General features: G+C 56.3%; 1 protein-coding gene across 2 annotated transcripts in view; it reads right to left on the bottom strand.

Annotated features, from left to right (window-relative positions):
- Positions 1–17,754, bottom strand: part of ITGB4 (integrin subunit beta 4) — a 28,851-nt gene extending 11,097 nt beyond the window's left edge. The window contains exons 1-28 of one of the 2 annotated variants that reach the window (XM_017833092.1): positions 17,560–17,754; positions 13,409–13,500; positions 13,025–13,107; positions 12,462–12,563; positions 11,853–12,057; positions 11,207–11,303; positions 10,617–10,788; positions 9,736–9,999; positions 9,237–9,326; positions 8,955–9,077; positions 8,672–8,839; positions 8,323–8,399; positions 7,957–8,168; positions 7,589–7,692; positions 7,334–7,432; positions 6,506–6,632; positions 6,244–6,363; positions 5,642–5,748; positions 5,296–5,329; positions 4,654–4,842; positions 4,012–4,115; positions 3,553–3,611; positions 2,940–2,963; positions 2,620–2,768; positions 2,360–2,539; positions 1,638–1,786; positions 914–1,118; positions 252–412 (exon numbers count right to left, since the gene is read on the bottom strand). In XM_017833092.1, the coding sequence (XP_017688581.1) occupies positions 252–412; positions 914–1,118; positions 1,638–1,786; positions 2,360–2,539; positions 2,620–2,768; positions 2,940–2,963; positions 3,553–3,611; positions 4,012–4,115; positions 4,654–4,842; positions 5,296–5,329; positions 5,642–5,748; positions 6,244–6,363; positions 6,506–6,632; positions 7,334–7,432; positions 7,589–7,692; positions 7,957–8,168; positions 8,323–8,399; positions 8,672–8,839; positions 8,955–9,077; positions 9,237–9,326; positions 9,736–9,999; positions 10,617–10,788; positions 11,207–11,303; positions 11,853–12,057; positions 12,462–12,563; positions 13,025–13,107; positions 13,409–13,500; positions 17,560–17,564 (3,501 nt within the window). In that variant the 5' untranslated portion in view covers positions 17,565–17,754. The remainder of the gene's footprint in view (positions 1–251; positions 413–913; positions 1,119–1,637; positions 1,787–2,359; positions 2,540–2,619; positions 2,769–2,939; positions 2,964–3,552; positions 3,612–4,011; positions 4,116–4,653; positions 4,843–5,295; positions 5,330–5,641; positions 5,749–6,243; positions 6,364–6,505; positions 6,633–7,333; positions 7,433–7,588; positions 7,693–7,956; positions 8,169–8,322; positions 8,400–8,671; positions 8,840–8,954; positions 9,078–9,236; positions 9,327–9,735; positions 10,000–10,616; positions 10,789–11,206; positions 11,304–11,852; positions 12,058–12,461; positions 12,564–13,024; positions 13,108–13,408; positions 13,501–17,559) is intronic. The other variant, XM_017833091.1, reaches the window with a different exon arrangement.
- Between the last annotated feature and the right edge of the window lie 882 nt (positions 17,755–18,636).

Here is an 18,636-nt window from a genome sequence, read left to right as displayed (position 1 = left end):
CATTCCTCTGAAATGGGAGGCCACAACAATCTGGGCATTTCATGGGAAGTGATGGAAAGGAAGATGAAACCACCAGGATCTTTCCTGCAAATCCCACATCCACCCAGCAATGGTCCCTTAAGGATGGAGGGGACCAGAAGGAGTGAACTTGCTCCCTCTTTTGGGTGTCTTCATGGATCCCTTCAGTACAAATGATTTGTGACCTGCAGGATGGGATCCACACTCTTCCCCAGGATCCACTCACCCCTTACCTTGTACCCCAGAGATTTTCCCGGTGGAGGAAACCAGTTGAAGCTGATTTCCCTGGAACTGAGGGCGCAGGCATTGGGATTTAGTGGTGCGCTCAGGCGGCCTTTGGGGGACTGGGGGACTTGGGCCAGGCCAGTCATCGAGGGGACACCATCCACCAGCTCTGCAGACACGAGGAAGAAAGATCACATCAGTGCCAGTCCCCACCTTGGGAGAACAACAAGGAAGCGTGCATCTCCCCAGCACTGCCTTGCCGTGCTCTGAAAAATATGTTATTTATTTTTTGATCCACTTGATAACATCCCTTACAGTTTTCCTTGTCCAGCCACAGGAACCACCAAGCACTGCTCGTGGCAAGTCCCACCTCTCCCATATTTTTATAGCTTTTCATTCGAATTCCCAAGGAAAAGGAATAACGAATCCGCTCTATCTCCTTCTGCGAGGTATATTATCCCTCTTCCTCCCACCCGCTGTCTATTCCCGGTCGTGCCTCTAGAGGGAGGCCCAATTCTACCGGTCGGAGCGGGAGGAACGTCCTCGCTGCCGCTTTTCGGGCGAGGAGCAGCGCTGGAGCTCCGTACACCAGCCTCGGGGTGGGCTGGGCTGGCGTGGGGGTCCCCGCACCCCCGGCTGTCATTCCCACCCCCCGGCTGCCGGCCCCTACCTGGGTCGGCGATGGTCACCGTGGTCTGGGGGTATCGGCCGATCTTGGCGCCGTACTTGGGGTGGAGGAGGTCGACGGCAAATTGCTTGAGCTGGCAGTTGTTTAGGAGGGTATCTATTTCAGTCAGCTCCAGCAAGGGCACCTGCACCTCCTTTCGGGTCTCCCCAGGCTGGAAGACCAGTTCACCCTCTGTGAAGAGATAGTCCTGGAGGAGAAGGAAGAGGTGCGGGATGAGGAGTGTGTGGAGGAGAAGGAAGAGGTGTGTTCAAGGCGAGGCTGGATGGGGCTCTGAGCAGCCTGGTCTAGTGGAAGGTGTCCCTGCCATGGCAAGGGGGTTGGAACAATGATCTTTAAGGTCCCTTCCAACCCAAACCATTCTATAATTCTATGATTACAACCCACAGCATCCATGAAGAGGCTCCCAGAGAGCTTCCCCTCATCTCCCAGTCAATCCCCATTTGCCCCACATTGCCCACAGCTCCAGGGGCACCTGGTACCTTCTGCCTCAGACACAGGCATCCTTTCACATCCCTGAGGCACAGGGAGCAAGGGATGGAGAGAAATGTCTACCCTGTGCTAACCTCAAGCCTTGGGTCCCCCCTCTCCCAGCCACATTCCCTTCGAGGCTGATCAATAGCTCTTCTGCAACCCTCCGCATTGGCTCTTTCCCAGCCCTTCATTCCCATTCCTTCCTGCCTGCCAGGCCCAGGAGCACTGCCCTTACCCTGCCATTCTTGGCGGTGAGGTCCCGGGTCCTGTAGGTGACTTGGGATTTCCCATTGTCTATGATCTCCCGGAGGACGGGGATCTTGGCCAGCTTGTCAAAGCGGCTGTGGGAATAGGCTGGCTGCAAGAAGGTGATGAGGCTGCTGGCTGGAATAGGAAGGAGGGAAGGAATGTGTAGAGCAAATAAATAAAGAATCACATTACAAACACTCAGGTGTCCTCCATGAACAGAGTTCCCATCACCCACGGGTGTGAACTGTGCTGAACTATACTGAAGTATTACTGCATGGGCTGGAGATTTCACCACTCCCAGTTTGTTCTCTCTGCTCAAAACAGCCAGGCAGAAAGCACAGACAAAGTGCTGGGGACATTTACCTGCCCCAAGCAGAGCAAAGAGGTTCTACTTCACTCCAGCAATCTATGAACTGGAGCAGCAGAGGCACATGGTCAACCCTGGATCTGTCATGGAACCTGTAGCACCTAGACCTGTAATGGTCAAATAGTTGGGTCTCTGTCAGCAGGAATGACGACTCTCCTTTGGATGTTTTAAAAGATGCTCCATTTAGACCCAGGTGACTTCAGAGAGGAGTCACCAAGCAAGTCTCTGCTCTGTGACCTGGGCATGCTCCAATACGCAGACTGTGCCTTCCTTACAAACCACATGGACACAGGACACCCAAACACAAACACCCTCCCCATGCCACAGTCGCAGCCCTTCACCTTGTTCTTTGATGATGGTGATGTTGACAACCCTGCGCCCAATCTTTGCGATGCCGTTGGGGACCTCGATGGCCTCCACCTGCAGCTGCTTCTCATCATCATCCTCCTCCCTGATAAAGAGCGGGACACGGACATCCACCAGCTCCACGGCCTCCTGGAACTCCACCATCCCCTGAGCATCTGGGGGAAGGGCAAGGATTAGAGGTGGGAAATGCCCCCCCGCGCCCGGCCAGCAGGCAGCACTGGGCTCTGCTCCCCACCTTGGTCTGAGGTCACAGTGTAATAACCCGGCGCAACCTTCAGGTCGTTGAAAGCCTCGTGGGAAACGTGTTTTTCCACAGCTTTGATGATGTCTGGCTTGGCTGAGCGAGGAGCAGTGAGCACTGTGTCCACAATGGTGTGATCCTGCCTGGGAGGGGGGAAGAGAAAGGCGAGAAAGGCAAGAAAAAGCTGAGACCAGAGTTGCTCATGTCACACCACAGCTCTGGGGCCACTGAGGGTGTGGGGCATTCAGTCACCCCACACGTGTGTGTGCAAAGAGGGAGAAGCTGCACAAGAGAGGGCTGCGAGTTGCTCTTACCTTTTCCCAGAATTGGGCTGTAACCTGGGGGAATAAAAAAACCAGATCAGAGTGACTAACACATCTGGAGACACAAAGTGCTGGGTGAATCACTGCCCTGTGCAGGTCTGAGCTGCAGCACTGCCCTGCGGGTGCCAACCCATCCCACAGAGCCCGTGGCCCCAGCACGTTCTCTCCTGCCTGGCTGCTCTCTCCCACCCTGGGTTTCCCAATGCAATGAGAAACATGCCTGCAGGGGAGATCACATCTTTATCAGGCCGTGGGGAGAGGATACCACTCCCTGCTCAGCAGTGGCATCCCCAGACTTCTCCCGGCCTGCACTCCTAGCTTTGCACCAGGCTGAAACTTTCAAAGCCAATGGGAATTTTCCCATTAAGCACCATGCAATCAGGATTTGTTCCTGCTGGTCCAAAGCCAGAGGTAGCTGAGATCTCCTGCGCAGCTGGGTGGGTTCTGTTCTGCAGCCCTGGGTGGGTGAAGCAGCACTCCAGGCTCGTGCCAGTGATGTCTCACAGACCAAGCTCCTTCCCAGCATCCCAGATTTCACACCCCATCATCAGCAGGGCCCTAGGGGAACTCTGCCCTGAAGGAGGTCTCTCCCCCACTGACTCACCTGAACTTGGTCTGCTGGAGCTTGTGGCAGCCAGGGATGTGCTTGAAAACATCATTCAGCTGCAAGGAGCAACAGGGACTTTCACAACATATCCCTTGCTGAACAGGGATGTGCTCAGTGAGCAGACACTGCTGCCAGCAGGCACGAGAGCCCTTTGGCCACCCAGGACCTCCCCCCTCACCCTCCCACACCAGGCAGAGACTATCACATGGTTTCTCCCCAGGACATGGCAAGAGGCAGCAAACTGAATCCAAACAGGAGCTTCAGACCACACAGCCCAAAGCAAACCTCAAATCTTGTCATTGCGATGAGATTTGAAATTTGTGCTTTCTATCTGAAAGAGGAAAAATTTCTCCTTCCCTTCAAGAGCTGTCTCCCCCTTCCCAGCGTCACAGACATCCCCTCAGTGTGGCTGTCCCCCTGTGCCACCCCAAGCCCCCCTCGTGCCCAGGCTCGTACGTTCTCCTCCACTTCCTTGCGCAGCTGCTCGCACTCCCGGGTGTCCGGCTTCGTCAGGTTCTGCGTGAAGAGCCTTGCCAGCCTCAGAGACAGCCCATAGGGAACTGGGAAGACAAATTCCCAAATCAGAAATTCCCACTCCTTCCTTCTTGCTCAGAGAAATAACCCACCCAAAAGCTGGAAGCACAGGGACACACAGGATGCTCGGTGTCCAGATGTGTCACCAGCATCCAAACCCTGTTGCCCCAGCAGAGAAAACCCTCTGAGAACTGGAGGGATAACTGGGAAGCTCTCTGCCAGATCCAGCAAAGGAAACAGTACCCAGTGGTGGCTTTGGACTGATGAGGCAGTGAAATCAAGGCTGGGTCACTGAGCTCATGAGACCAAGACACGTGCAGTGTTCATCTACCACGCAACCAGACTGTCAGAAGGTCTCCAGAGGTCCTTCTACAGGGCTGGACACTGGGCTGTGCTGCTCAGCTTCCCCCAGGATGGAAGCAGGTAAAGAAACAACCCCCCTTGAAACTGGGCTTGGAGGTAACACTCTGGCTGCTGGAGCTGGGGGCCACCACCAAGCATTCAGGTCCTTTAAGGCACCCGTGGCATCTCCTCTACGCCCTGTCCCTCAGACGTGGCACTCACTGAGGTCTTTGGGGTTGGTGGCAGCGGGGGAGGCAAAGCCCTGCTTGTGGACATTGTTGTGGATCTTCCAGCGGACTGTATCCCGACCCTTGAGGGATCCACTGCGCACCATGGGTGTGTCCAGGTGGTCGGAGGACATGAGGCTGTGCCGAAGCATGTAGTGGTCCTCCTTGAAGCCAACGGTGCGACCTGCAGAGCCAGGGGCGGGGTCAGAGCCTGGGCACACTGGGACAAGGCCAGCCATCAACATCCCAACACCAGAGACTTTGTTCTGGGGAATCTTCAGGGTTTCCACCGTGCCAAGAGTGTTGGGATGTCAGGAGGGGAGTGGGGTGGAGAGGGCAAGGGGTGTCCATGAATGAGGAGGACACACTTCACCAGCTGGGCATTACAAGGGACACTGGTCAGGGACAGCCAGAAGTGGGATTCCCAGCAGGGCACCCCAGGGTGTGGGGAAGGGAGAGAAAGTAGAGCAGAAGCTCCAGGGCTTCTTGGCTCAGGCTCCCTGCTAGGAGCTTTCTCCCTGATCCACCTCCCCAGCTCAGAGAGGAGGAGGAGGGATGCTTATCCCACTCCCTCTCAACCCAGGAAGGCAGTGAACCCCACAGATCCCTCTCTCCCCCCGGGTCACAGGGCAGGTACCTCGTGCACAGCAGGGAAGCAGGGCCAGGCAAGCCTAGAAAACAAATGGCCAAATACACAATCACTTTGTGGCCAAGGGCAACCCCCTTCCCCCATTTCCAGTTGAGAGGATTCACATCAGCAGGGGTGGGTAGGTAGTGGGTGGATGGGGCTATGGAAGTGGATTTTAGCCAAAAATCCCAGAGCAACTCATGTGTCGGCAACACCAGAGGTGCTGGACACTACTGGGACCCAGCTCCTGCCAGTCTGGCCATGCTGGAGGCTGGACAGATGCTAGGAATTTGTCATGTTTTTAGCTTTTATCTGGTCCTCTCCCCATGCTGGGGCAGCCAGCCGAGGCACTCACCTTGCAGCAGGCACAGAACTTCCAGCAGAGCAGCAGCAGCAGCCCCAGGAGCAGGATGAGGAAGATGAGCAGTGGGATGAGCCAGAAGAAGCTCCTTGGTGGGCACTCTGCAAGCGACAGCGATGTCACTCCCGGGCATCAGCCCCTCTGTGGGGTGTGCAGGGAGGGAGTGGGGAGGCAGGGACAAAGGGGAAAGGCTGGACCACAGCTCTTTGAGGAATGGAACAGTCCAGTCAAGCTTGGGAACCCCTCTCTTGGCGCTTACAATAAGAAGTGCTGTTCGGGGAGAACTATCACAGCCCTGCTCCCATCCAGCCATCCCAAGGGCCTGTGCAGCACCACACATCAATCCCTGCCCACGCTGGCAGTGGAAAGGCTCTGAGCTCTGAAGGTGCCACACTCCACTCCTTGCAGTTCACACTGGTGACAGCCAGTGTCACCCACCCCTGTCACACAGGAAGGTGGGCAGGGCAGTGCTGCCTGTAGCTGCCCCTGCCCAGGGGCACAGCAAAGGGACCAAGCAGGGACTGGAGGTGCTGTGGAGCTGATCACTCTGCTCCAGACCCCAGGCTGGACATCCTGCCCTTCGTCCTCCTGCTCACCTTTATTCTTCTGCACACGGACAGTGGTGTTGGGGAGGACACTGGGGTCTCCCTCCAGGGAGTAGTGGTAGGTGCAGTCATCATCCTCATCCTGGAAGGAGCAGTACTCACCAGCCTCCTCTGAGGAGAGAGGAGACAGGGTTGCAAAGTCACCAGGGTCAGGAAAGACTTGGGGAGCAGCCCTACATGTGCACACACACGCACGGGGCAGGGGGCACAGGAGACTCCACACATCTGCACCCAGATCTGCTTCTCACAGTACCTTTCTTCAGCTCTTCCACCATCTGGATCTGGAGGTGGCACGTGCTGCAGTTCCCTTTCAAACTGCCCGTCCCCCAGGTCTGGCAGCGGACGCAGTCCCGGATGCTCTCGCACACAGCCTGGAAGCCCTGGGCACATGGGGGTGGGACAGTCAGGAGACAGCCCATGGCAAAGGGGGGGCATTGCCTGCGAAATGCAGAGCTGGAGAGGCAGCGCTGTGTCCTCACCCCAGTGCCAGGGCAAGGTCAAAGAGAGGAATCACTTAGAACAAGCAGCTTAAAAAAAGTATTTATAAGCCCAGGAGCCCAGCCCTTTTACCAACAGCCTGCATTTGGGCAGCAATTAGATCTTCTCCCATGGTTTCGGAGGCTTTTCCAAAATATGACAAAGCCAGCTTTCTCCACCCCCACTGTGGGATTAACCCATGTTTGTCAATGGGGAAACTGAGACACGAGACTGTCATGTGTTCAAGGCCAAGCTGGATGTGGGCCTGAGCAACCTGGTCTAGTGGAAGGTGTTCTTGCCCATGGGAACTTCAATGTCCCTTCCAGCCCAATCCTTCCTATGATTCTAGGAAATGAGGTTTTCCCATGCTTGAGGCAAATCAGAACAAGCCAGGAACCAAGCTCAAACCTCTGCCCTTCACCAGGGTGCAGATAAACACACACAGACATTCAGCAGTTGCTGCTGGTGAACTGGAGGGTGAAGAAAGCCCTTGGCTACAAAGCAGGATTTTGCTCCTGACTGAGATGTGCCTTCATCTCCGCCTTGCCTTCCTTCCCTGAGGCTCCGTGTGGGAAGGAGAGCTGACAAACCCTCAGGGACTCACCAGGGAGTAGCTGATTTCACAGGTGGAGCTGGTGTACAGCGAGGCCATGTCACAGATGCATCTGCCACATTCACACCTCCCATGGTTGTTGCAAATGCCCTGGGAGGGAAGAGGTGTCGGTTTGCATCCGAGAGCAATCCCAGGGCACTGGGAGTCAGCAAGGTGCCAGCCCCAGTGGCCCAGAGCTTCCAGCATCAGGGCAACTCAACACAGCCCTGCCTGGACCTGTGGTGGGCCTGGCAGGGCAGGACCTACCCCTCTGCTGTCGATGCAGGTGTCATTGCTGGTGGGACACTCACAGCCCGGGCCCTCCCAGCCGCTCTCACACGCACACGCGCCCCTGGAGCAGCGACCACGATCTGGGGGGCAAGAGGATGAGTCATCCAGCACCCAGCACTGTGCTGCTCCCACGACCCTGCCTACAGCTCCCCCACTTCCCTTGGGGTGCAAGCAGGCTCCACGGCATCCTCCCTCGTGTTTGCAAGCACAGAGTCCCCGCAGCCCATCACTGGTCACTCAAACCCCCTGTTCCAGTGCCACCAGTGCGGGGACACCCTGCTGTGGCACCAGACCCAGCATGTGCCCCAGCTGGGGGACGCTGAGGCCGGGGGAGCTGCTCTCACCGTTGCAGAGGAAGCCGGAGGTGCGCGGGCACTGCAGGACGTCGTACTCGCAGAAGGCCCCGTCGAAGCGCTGCACCAGGTCCTCAGAGTAGCACTGGCACTTCCCACACAGGCACTCGCCCCTTCCCGAGCACGGCTCCACGTCCCCCGGGCGGATGCAGGCCTCGTTGTTGGGGGACGACGCCGGGGAGCAGTCGCACGTGTCCCCTCGCCTGGCAGGGAGGAGATGATGCTGAGAGAGGGGGGAGCAGAGCAGAGGACAGCAGGGTCCTGGGCAGAATGCCCTGGGCATGAGCTTGTGTCACTGTGGGTCCCCAGACCCAGCAGGACCCCTGGGAAGGGCACAGAGCTGGACATGGTCCTTACCAGCCCGGGTGGCAGATGCACTGCCCGCAAACAAAGTTCCCATGGAAGCTGCACTTGGGCGAGTTCAGCTCTTGTTGCTGGAAGAGAAAAGAGGCATTGCTGAATGGGCCCAGCTGCCCCCAGGACCATTTCAGGAATCAGAAGGGCAGATCTGGGGGCAAAGTCTTTCCCTGAAGACCAAGCTCTGCTGTGAGACAGCACACCCAGCTTGGTATAGGCAGTGATGGAGATCCTTGGCCAGGCTGAGCCTCTGCCGGGCACCACTGAGGGTTTGAGAGGGACCAGCCAATGCACTCCCACCCCAGGGTGGCCAGGAGGAGGACTTCTCTCTGCAACACTCCCCCCGTACCTGTTCACAAGGACACACGTCGCAGATGACCGAGGCTGAGACTGTGAGGCTGTCACTCAGGGATGTGGGTTTCACTTGGATAACTCCCTGCCGGTCCCTCTCGGGGAGGCTGCACACGTGCTGCCCACCAACGTACTCGAGCGCCTTCACGTGCATCTTGAACTTGCCCTGAAGGAAGGGACACGTGGCAGGGATGAGCCAGCTCTGCTGGACCACAGCCCTGCCAGACGTGGAGGGCTCAGCCCCTCACACCTTCCACCTCCACAGCCATCCGAGGACTTACCACTTGCCCACGGGTGATGTGGAAGGAGCCAGATTCTGTCTTTTCATACATCGTGGAGGTGAACTCTGTCTTCATGGCCCTGGGAGTGAAGTCAGCCCTGATGTCCATCTTGGAGCGGATGCGCTGGGTGGCAGAAGAAAAACAGTGTTGATTTTCAGCAGTACCCTGTGACCACCTCATGGCCTGCTCCAGAGGGGCCACATCCTGCCTCCTGCTGCTCTCCTGGGTAGGAAGTACCAACCTCTGCCCTCCCTGGAGCAAAGCCCCAGAGAGCACCGTTACCTCAAAGGCTGTACGGATCAGCTCCACAATGTTGGAAGAGTCCTCCTGGAGCACCCCAATCTCAGAGATGGGAAAATACTTGTGCAGCTTCTGCAGAGAGACAGGAGCCGCCTGAGCCAAGGCCTTGAGAACCCTTCTCTAGCACTGGAGTGGGCTCTACTTTGAACAGGACTTGGGCCAGAGACCTCCAAAAGTTCCTTCCAATCTAAATTACTCTCCAGCTCTGCGCTCTTTACAAGAAACAGAAACCAACACAGGGAGATCTCTAGAAGCCCCAATTCCTGCACCCAATAATACACCCTGAGACATCCCACAACCCAGAGCAGCCCCATAATACAGTGTGGCACTCTCCAAAACATCGAGGTGTTGGTTTAGCACTTGGGAACTAAGTGCTGAGAGATGGGAGAACACTTTCTCCTCCCAGCCAAGCTGAGGCAGAGGAGCAATGGCCCTGGAGGAAAGGTAAGCCCACGTGGCATCACTGCTGTGGCCTCCTCACCTCGTAGTAGCTGTAGGAGTGGTTGGTGACAGCAAAGATGGGGATGATGTTGTGTTGGCCCAACAGGCGCACCAGGGTGGGCACTGAAGGATAGTCCTGCTTGGTGTCATACACGTAGGTGCCACGGCTGTCTAGGTGGCACTGCTCATCGTTTCTTGCCAGGATCCCTGCCAGGACGTTGGTACCATCAGCTTCGTAGTGAAAGGCAGATTCGGTGGAGAACACGAGCAGGTGAGTGCTGTCCTTTCTCCAGCCAATCTTATCCTACAGCCAGGGAGGGGGAGAAACAACCTTTATCTCTGTGCCCCCCAAGCTCCTGCACAGCACTTACAGTCAGCACTGGTAGGAGCTGGAATACCCATGGGGTAAGGCACCACCTCCACCTGGCAGCAAACACAGCCAGCTACATGGTCCCAGGAATCCAAGCACCCCCAATGCACAGGGTGTCTCCCACCCAGCAGCTCAATGCCAGGCACATGTATGTACAGGGGGCAAGCCCACACTTTTCTGGACATGTTTGGAGCTGTGCTCATCACTCAGCCAAGAAGCCAAGCCTAAGTGGGCTGTTCTCCAGGGAGCGGAGTTTCACCACCGCAGGCACAGAGCGGGATGGAGCAAAGAGCACACGCAGAGTGCCCAGCAAGCAGCTCCTGTGCTGGGGATCAAACACCAGAACACACATGTTCTAAGGCTTAGGAAAAATTGAGAATGCAAAACGGCTTGGCATTTGGAGCATGTGGCTGGGAGGGCAAGAGCTGACTGTAGATGAACATATAACCCGGGGTCCAGCACGTGGCCCTTCTGCTCATCACCCGGTATCAGCAAGCTCCACTCGTTAGAAACAGAGCCCACACGGCTCCTGCAAGCCTGGCCACCCTCACCTTGCAAACAGCTGTCTGCAGGATGGCATCAAAGCCGCCCTCAGGAGCGTCCAGGTTGCCGGAGATGCGCTCCTTGCGGAGCTCCTGGCTGAAGTGGTTGATGTTGCTGGTCAGGCGGATGACGTTCTTGAAGGAGAAGGGGGAGTCGGCGTTGTTCCAGGGCTCGCGCAGCCTAGGAGAGGAGGGGGACCGGGGTTTTTGCAAGGCCAGGAGCAAAGGGATGCCTGGGTGCAAGGAGAAGAAGGGTGGAGAAAGCACCTGGGGGCCAGGGAGTCCCTTAAGTGAAGTCATGGAGTTGAGCCGGCAAGCCACCAGCACTGAGAGGTAGAAGGGATGAGGGAAGAGATGGAGGAGAAGACAAGGCATGCAGGGAAGGTCTGAAAGTGGAAGAGGACACTGCACAGGCATTGGCACGGTGCTACAGCAATCCCTGAGGGATGGGGAGGCCAGGGTAGACACTGGCAATGAAGGGAGACAGGTGGACAAGGACCTTGCACTGCAGACAATGAAGATTAGGAAAGCCACAGAGAAAGAGAAGGCACCTGTCCTCCCTTCTGCTCCCACCCCATGGACCCATTGGGCTCACTCACTTCTCAGGTCTCATGTCTGTCTGAGGGGAAGAGACTTTGTCCACAAACTTGCCGAATCCGATGGTGTAATTGGAGGTCAGTTCTTGCAGGAACTCCGCTGGGAGGAGGGGAAGGGAGGGAGGAGGAGACACATAAATAAAGAGATGCCTATGAGCTCACTGCTCCGGGGAATGAAGTCCTGTCCTGGGCATCTTCTCTGCTGGTCAGGCCTTAGGTAAGATTCGCAAACTGTCAGCTTTTAAGATCTTTAGGCTTAGGGCTTGTCTTTTATGGGGTAGAAACCTATACCCCGTTTGGCAGCCCCCTTTGCAAAACTGGAGCTTCTACAGCAGCACCCCCAACACCAAGGGGTTCAAGATGCCAAAGCCCCTGCACAGACCAGCTCTGTGGGGCACCAGCCCCTGCTCTGGGCTGGGAGGAGGGAGCACACATGATGATCCCTGCAGGGCCAGGAGCAGCATTCCCCCACAGGGAGGGCTGCACAGAGCAGTGGTAATAAGAAACTGTAATTAAAACAGACACCTCTCAGCCCACTGCCAGCTGCATCCCTCTCTCTGGTGCTGGCAGAGGACTCACAGCCGCAGGCAGGAGAGAGCTGCCTGCCTTCATCAAGCTGGCTCCCCTCCTCTCCCAGCTCTGGTCTCACCTAGGTTTTGGCCCATGCTTTTGAGGTTGTCCAGATCATCAGACATAGAGTAGGAGAAGTCCATGAGGATGTAGAGATCCACAGGGCTCTCCAAGGGCTGGAAGACATCCATGTTGAAGCTCATCTCCTCCCCAGCTCGCAGCCGCAGGTACATGCCCTGGGGGGACACCTGGGTCCTCTTCAGGGATGTGTTGATACTGGAGTTCTGTGAAGAAGAGCGATGTGAAGGGGGTGGACTCCATCTCCTGAGCAGATGCAATGAGGAGGAGGCAAGAAACAGGGAGGTGCGTGGGAAGTGCAAAGGCAGGGGTGATCCTGCTCCCCTCCCTCGTGTACTGTACAACAGCCTCCCATGTCCACACGTGTCCAGCCGGGCACCTCCTCCACATCTTGGCATTTTGCTTACATCTGTTTTGCCTGAAAAGCCACCCCAGCCCGGAGAAATCGGGGCCGGTGCCCAACAGGTCAGTCAGCCAGCGAAAAGCAGAGCACTGGTTTTGAGTAAACAGAGATCTAGATTTTTTTCCTGATGAAGGCCCTAGAGGGGGATGAAGGATGTGAAGGACCTCTCAGGAGAAGCCGAGCAGGGGCTGTGTCCCCAGCACCCACCTTCTGTGTCTGCATCTCGCCGCGGGTGCTCACGATGCTGCCCTCCCCGCAGCCGTAACGCTGCAGGTTCTCCCGCAAGTCACAGCGCGGCTCCTCAAAGCTCTGCCAAGGGAGCAAAACCAACGTCAGAGCCCCAGAAAGCACCAGATCCACCAGGTTAAGGGGGAAATACACAGGTCAGGAAGCAGGGTCCTCTGCTGAGACCACTGGGAGGTTTTGGGAGCAGGAGCAGGGCAGAGAGTTGGGGACGTTCCCCAGCAGCATCAGTATGTGACCACAAGTGAGTTATTGGGTTGTCTGGGATAAAAGTCTTCCTCCATCCCTTGCACACACTGTTTATGGCACACTGACATTTTCTGATAAACCCCTGTATCCCTGCAAGTTTCCCCTGGACTCCCCTCCCTCCCCATTTGTCCTTACCAAAGGAAACACACATTTCAATGCTTCCCACAGAAGAGGAGGGGGAGCTGACTCTGCTCATGCCCCTCTCCCATTGAAGGTGGTGGGATCTCTCCATCAGCAGGGTGGGAAGTGGAGCCCCAGGCTGCCCTGCCATGTCTCACCTCGTCGGTGCAGAAGGAGCAGTCCTTATCCACTCGGATGCACTCGGTGCAGCTCTTTGCCCGGGATAGCACACAGCGGTTATCTACCAGGAAAAACCAGGGCATCAGGAATGGGGAAAACAAAGTGAGCTGTGGGGGGGCATGAGAAAGGCAGATCCCACAGAGGGATGGAAGTTTTTCCTGATTGGTTGGTGGAAACTGGCTACAAAACAGCAGTGGGGTAGGAAAAGAGGGGCCCCAAATGCTGGGAAGCTGGAAAATGTGAGGAAAAGCACACAACGGGTCTTCTCTGCATGAGGACTGGCATTCCTGGAGGCCAGGAAGGGTGCACACAGTGCTTGTGGGGCAGCTCCAAGGGGAGATGGCAGACAGGGCTCCACTCACTTTTGTTCCATTGGCAGAGGCCGGTGGCACAGAGCAGGGACAGGAGGAGCAGCCTGGCACACGCCTGTGCCAGCACATCCATCCTCTTCCTCCTGAAACACATGGATTGCTACGTTGCAGAGAGCCAAGAGATGGAAAACAAAGTGACTGTCCACAACTCTCCCCAGAAACAAAACTGACCCCTCCCTTCAGCTATTTCCTATCACGCTAAGAGTTTCCAGGATGGTCAAACCAACAACAAATAGAGGGTGAGGCCTTGGGAAATGCCAGACTTGGAGTTTTGAAGTTGCTGAAAGAATCCATGGTCTTGAGAGCCTTGCAGCTCCCCTTTGTGCTGTCCAGGGCAGCAGGACCCCTGGATGTGGATCCAGAGGTCAAATCCTGAACAGAGAGAACCATTCTCCCTGCACCCACATGTGACTTCAGTGCCATCCAGAAGTCAGTGTTTGGACATGGCAAACAAAAGGGACAAAGCTAGAACTCAAGCTCTGCTGTTGCTCTGCCAGAGGGTGGCTTTGGCACCTGGCAGGGTAAGTAAGAGCAGCCAAGAAGAAAAAAAACAAAACAAATCAGTGTAAAGATCTATTTAAAGCATCTCCCTTCTGGAAGGTGCAAGTGTGAAATATAATGCAAATTAATTGTCTTATAGCTTCTTGCTGTGTCAGCCCTGACTCTGAAATAAATGAAAAGGATGTAAAAACCACTTAAAACAGGGGAAGAAAATGCGTGCAGCAAAGATGTCCAAGTGCACTGAGGAAGAACCAGCACACAGAGCAGTCACTTGATGACTCAGTTACTAACAGCCTGGGGTGCAGGGGAACCCCTGGAAAGACCCACTCTGGTCTCAACAGCACCAGGTCACACTTGGCTTCTGCATCCTGCATTGGCCACTGAAGCCAATGGAAATGAATTGAATGCAGAAATTGTTGTGACACAGGGCTCCAACCAACACAGCATCGACACCTGGGGACACCTCCCCTGGTGTTCTCACTTGGTTCTCTGTGACAGTCACTGGATACATAAATAACAAATGACAGGACATTGGTATCTCATTCACCCTCTCAGCTGTGCCCAGAGGGATTTATCACAGCAATTAATGCCCCATGGCTGAAACATGAGAAATGCAGAAGCCTCAGGGCAGCATCTCTGGGGGGAAACCCAGGGAAGCTTTGCTGTTAGTCAGGACCTGTGGTCAAGGTGCTGTTTTTCCAATGTGCTCTGTAGCCAATGTGCTTTTTTTCTCATGGGTAAAAGGCATCATTTGACCAAGGCAGTCCCTCTGCTTCCCTCCCTGCCACACTGACCACCCTCAGCTCAGGCCCTTTGCAGGGTTGGCTTTAGGTGGTCCCTGTCCCCCCTAGCCAAGCCCCAGCACTGGCTCTGAAGCCAACATTTGTGCTCATCCCTGGACATGCCTGTGACTCCCTTCAGGGACAGTCCTCACACCAGCACTTGCTGGCAAACATGCTGTCCCCTGCTACCAAGACAGATGGGTTTTAAAGCCAGGAAAATCCCTTTTTCCCTTTCGAGCCATGCCAGCCCTGGAGCTACGGAGACACGGGGAGGTGCCAATTAGAGGTGAGATGAAAGGGTAGGGAAGTCCTTTGAGCCCTTGAAGGGAAAACACAGTGAAAACATCCCCTGAGCACCCACCAAATCCCATCTCCCAGCATGACAAGGGCCACGAGGAAAGGATTGAGTGTGGGACTGGATTGCTCAGCTCACAAGGACCTCATCCATCTTCCTCTAATCACTAGTTAAGAAAACTGTCACCAAGGAATGGACGGACACACCCTGGGCCTTGGACACACAAACTGCCGTCACCACTTTTCAAGTGCCGAGATAAAAGGCCATAAAACTCTGCTTAGTATTAACAGTCCTGTTGCCCTGTGAGCCACCAGCCTCCAAGGATTTTGCTGGGCAGGTGCCAGCGGGCAGGGCACTGGTGGCACAGAGCATCTGCTGCCACTCGGCCCTGCAGGAATGCAGCCTGCAATGTTTGTGCAAAAACGTGGGAGCAGCCATTCCTCGATATCAGAAGTGCCCTCTGGAAGGGAAAACATCGCTTTCACTTTGGGAAAGCTGCAGGATTTGGCTGGGTTTGCATGATGACAGCAATGGGGGGAAAAAAAAAAATCTGTTCATTCGTGCAAAACCAAGGAACGAGGCGGGGCAGCTCCTGGATGCACACAAACATCCTCCTCCATCCCAGACCACTGCTCCAGCGTTTCTTCTGGTCTCCTCCCTCACCCCCAGCCTTTGCCTGCACCTCGGCGCAGCCAACAGAAATATGCCAGGAGCTTGGAAATGCTGGGGCTGGGTACCTCATCCCAAAAAAACAGGCAGTGCAAAACCACTGGGGCAAAGGCACAGAGAACAGGGTTGGAGTGTCAGATGGGGGAGAGGGACCAAGGAGCAGGTTATGATGACTCAGGAGTCCATGTCAGGAGTCTGGTCCCAGCTTCCATACAGGGGACACCAGACAGGTCGGGGACACAGAAGCAGGAAAGAGAGGGAGATGCCAGAGTTCCTGGTTCAGCCTTTCCTCCCTCTGGTGGGAATTGCCCTTTCCATGGCTACAACGCCCCTGTCCTGCTGAGGGGTGTGTGGGGGCTGTGCAGGGGCCTGACCCTGTAGATGGGAGGAGGCACCTGGAGGAACATCTGTGTGTGCTGAGGATGGGCAGCACAGTGACAGCCACAGCGGCTCATGCAGGCTCAGTTCTTACCCCAGGGCAGGGCTGTGGGCTCAGGGCTACAACTCATGCTCTCTCCCTCCCTGGCACACGTGGTGGCACAGAGCTGCCAGGGCCGTGCTCCAGAACTTGGAAATTATCAAGCCAGACCCTCAGAAAACTGTCAAAAACTTGACCTGCAAATCAAATAATCTCTTAAACCCAAGATCATATTGATCTTTGGGTTTGTTTGCCTTCCCCATCCATTTCCCCTCCTTCCCCATGAGAGCTCCTGCAGCTGGAAGGCTCCATGTGGGTGTCTCCATTTTCTGTTTCCAGAAAGAAGGGAGATCTCAGCTCTCAGATTGAGCTCCAGACCCCAGACCTGGTACCCGGCATCCTCCAGCGAGGGACAAAACACAGCAGGATGCAGCCTGGGACCCTCCTGGAGCTGCTGGAAGCTGGTTTGTGGCCAACACCACCCTGTGCTGGCAAAGGGCTGGTGGCTGCAGTACCCTCTCCTCCTTCTGCCCCCCGGGGTTGGGCAGGGGAAAACCCCGAGGGTCAGACAGGAAGGTCAGGACCTTCCTTGGGGGGCTGCCCAAATGCCAGCACAGCCCCGGGACCCTCCCCTTCCCTCCACGTGCTGCTCCTGGCACATTCTCAGCTCCTTTGGCTCCACAAGACACTTTCCCTCCCCTCTACGGGGGCTCCTCATCCCCCTTTCCCCCCACCTAACCCATGCCTGTCAGCTCCCTCACACCAACCCTTCTGCCCATTTCCCTATTTCCTGGCCATTTCAGATCCACCAGCTCGCAAACACCTGGACACCTGCGGTTCAGCAAAGCCGACCCTGAACCCCCACTCTCTCCTGGCTTTTCCCTCCAGGGACTTTCCTCTCCTTTCTTCCGCCTCGCAGGGGGTTTCGGGCAGCCACTCATCCTGGAAAACAACCTCCGGGGCTCCGCGGGTCGGAGGCACCCGCAGCCCGGCTGACCTTGCACACTGTCAGCCGTGAGAGGCTCCCCTGGGTGCCAGCTCCGAGGCACAACCGCCTTTCCCCCTGGCAGTGGGCTGACAGAGGCAGGACGAAGTGGGCAACCTTTGGAACCCGCAACAACCTGTCCCCAAAGGGCTCTGCTCTGCCTTCCCACCTGGTACCCCCACTGCCGCCCCCAGCCCCGCTCCCAAATACCTTCAGAGACTAAAACTGCCCCGTGCAGCCCTCAAAGCCCTGCTGGGACACGAGCGTTGCCCTTCGCAGCCAGACAAGAGGCACGAGACGGCGTCCGATAGCCAAAACCAGAGGAAAACACAGGGAACGAGCAGGCAGGGGCTGACTGACCCCCGCGCTCCCTGTCCTGCCTACCTGCCCGTGCAAGGAGCCCCGCGCCTTATTCCACCCCCCAGTTAATCAGCGCAGCAAAGTTCAAGCGAACTGGACAGCACAGAGCACAGATGAATTAATTCCACAAACCTCATTAGCGCTGGGTCTGACTCAGTGTCCAAATCCTCTGCCGCAGCCCGAATAACAGGCACCCACACACCAAGCCAAGAAATTCTTCCAAAGGCAGAGGGGGAACGTGCTGGTTCACTGCTGCAACTTGATTTCCAGCTTTGGCCTTTTCTTTTTTTCTTTTCTTTTTTTTCCTCCCTCCTCTCTATTTTCTGTCCCTTTTCTCTTTCCGGTTAAACGTCAACTCCCGGTCCGGCGGGGAGGGCAGCGAGCCCGCGATCCCACATAACTCCCCGCCGATTTCTGTACCCTCCAGTCAAATATCGACTTTGTTCTCGCTCCCCTCGCTGTCCCGGGGCTGCCGCCTCTTCCTCCCGAGGGGCTGGCAGGGAGGAAAGGTGGGAGCTGCGATAAATGAGATTGGATCCCAGGTGAGGACGAGCTTTATCCCAGCTGGGAGGGAGGAGGGGGTGCCCGTGACGCAGGGTTGGCATTCATTCCTCCCTCGCACACCTGGACGGGCCGGCACAGCCCTCGCAGCCGCCCCGGACCCTCCCTCCGCACAAGCACCATCCCACAGGAAAAGGGCTGAGCGGGCAGTGGGAAGGTGCTGCCATGGGAAGGGTGCGTGGAAGGGGCTGCTTGGCTTCACCTGCTTGCTCAGGGCAGAGCTGAGGGAGCTCCCCAGCCCCTCTTTGCCAGGGGTTTCTCCTCCAAATTTCCCACTGGCACGAGTGGCAGTGTCACACCCAGTGCCCAGGTAACTCCTTGCTGAAACACCAGGTAAATTCCTGCTGTGACAACCACACAATTGCCGACTCAGCCTTGGTGCCTTGCTTGCAAAGAGGACAGAACTGCATCCCGCTTTATCCAGGGCATGAGCACGGCAGCCCACTCCCCACCTGCAATAAATCTGGCTCGAGGGTCAGTGCAGCCCCTTGTAGCACCGTACATGAGACCCATCCATACCTGCTCCTAATGCATCCACCACCACCCACGGCTGCAACAAGCAGCAATCCCACCACTGCATCCAGTCCTTCTGCTGGGCTGAATCCAAACCCCCTTCCCCAAGGAACAGCAGAGGAGGGTTTGGAGTTC

Source organism: Lepidothrix coronata, unplaced genomic scaffold (assembly GCF_001604755.1).
Source record: "Lepidothrix coronata isolate B3197 unplaced genomic scaffold, Lepidothrix_coronata-1.0 Scaffold210, whole genome shotgun sequence".
In the NCBI taxonomy this organism is placed as follows: Eukaryota; Metazoa; Chordata; class Aves; order Passeriformes; family Pipridae; genus Lepidothrix; species Lepidothrix coronata.
The sequence above is the reverse complement of the archived record's forward strand: the minus strand, read 5'-3'. Positions and strand labels throughout refer to the sequence as shown.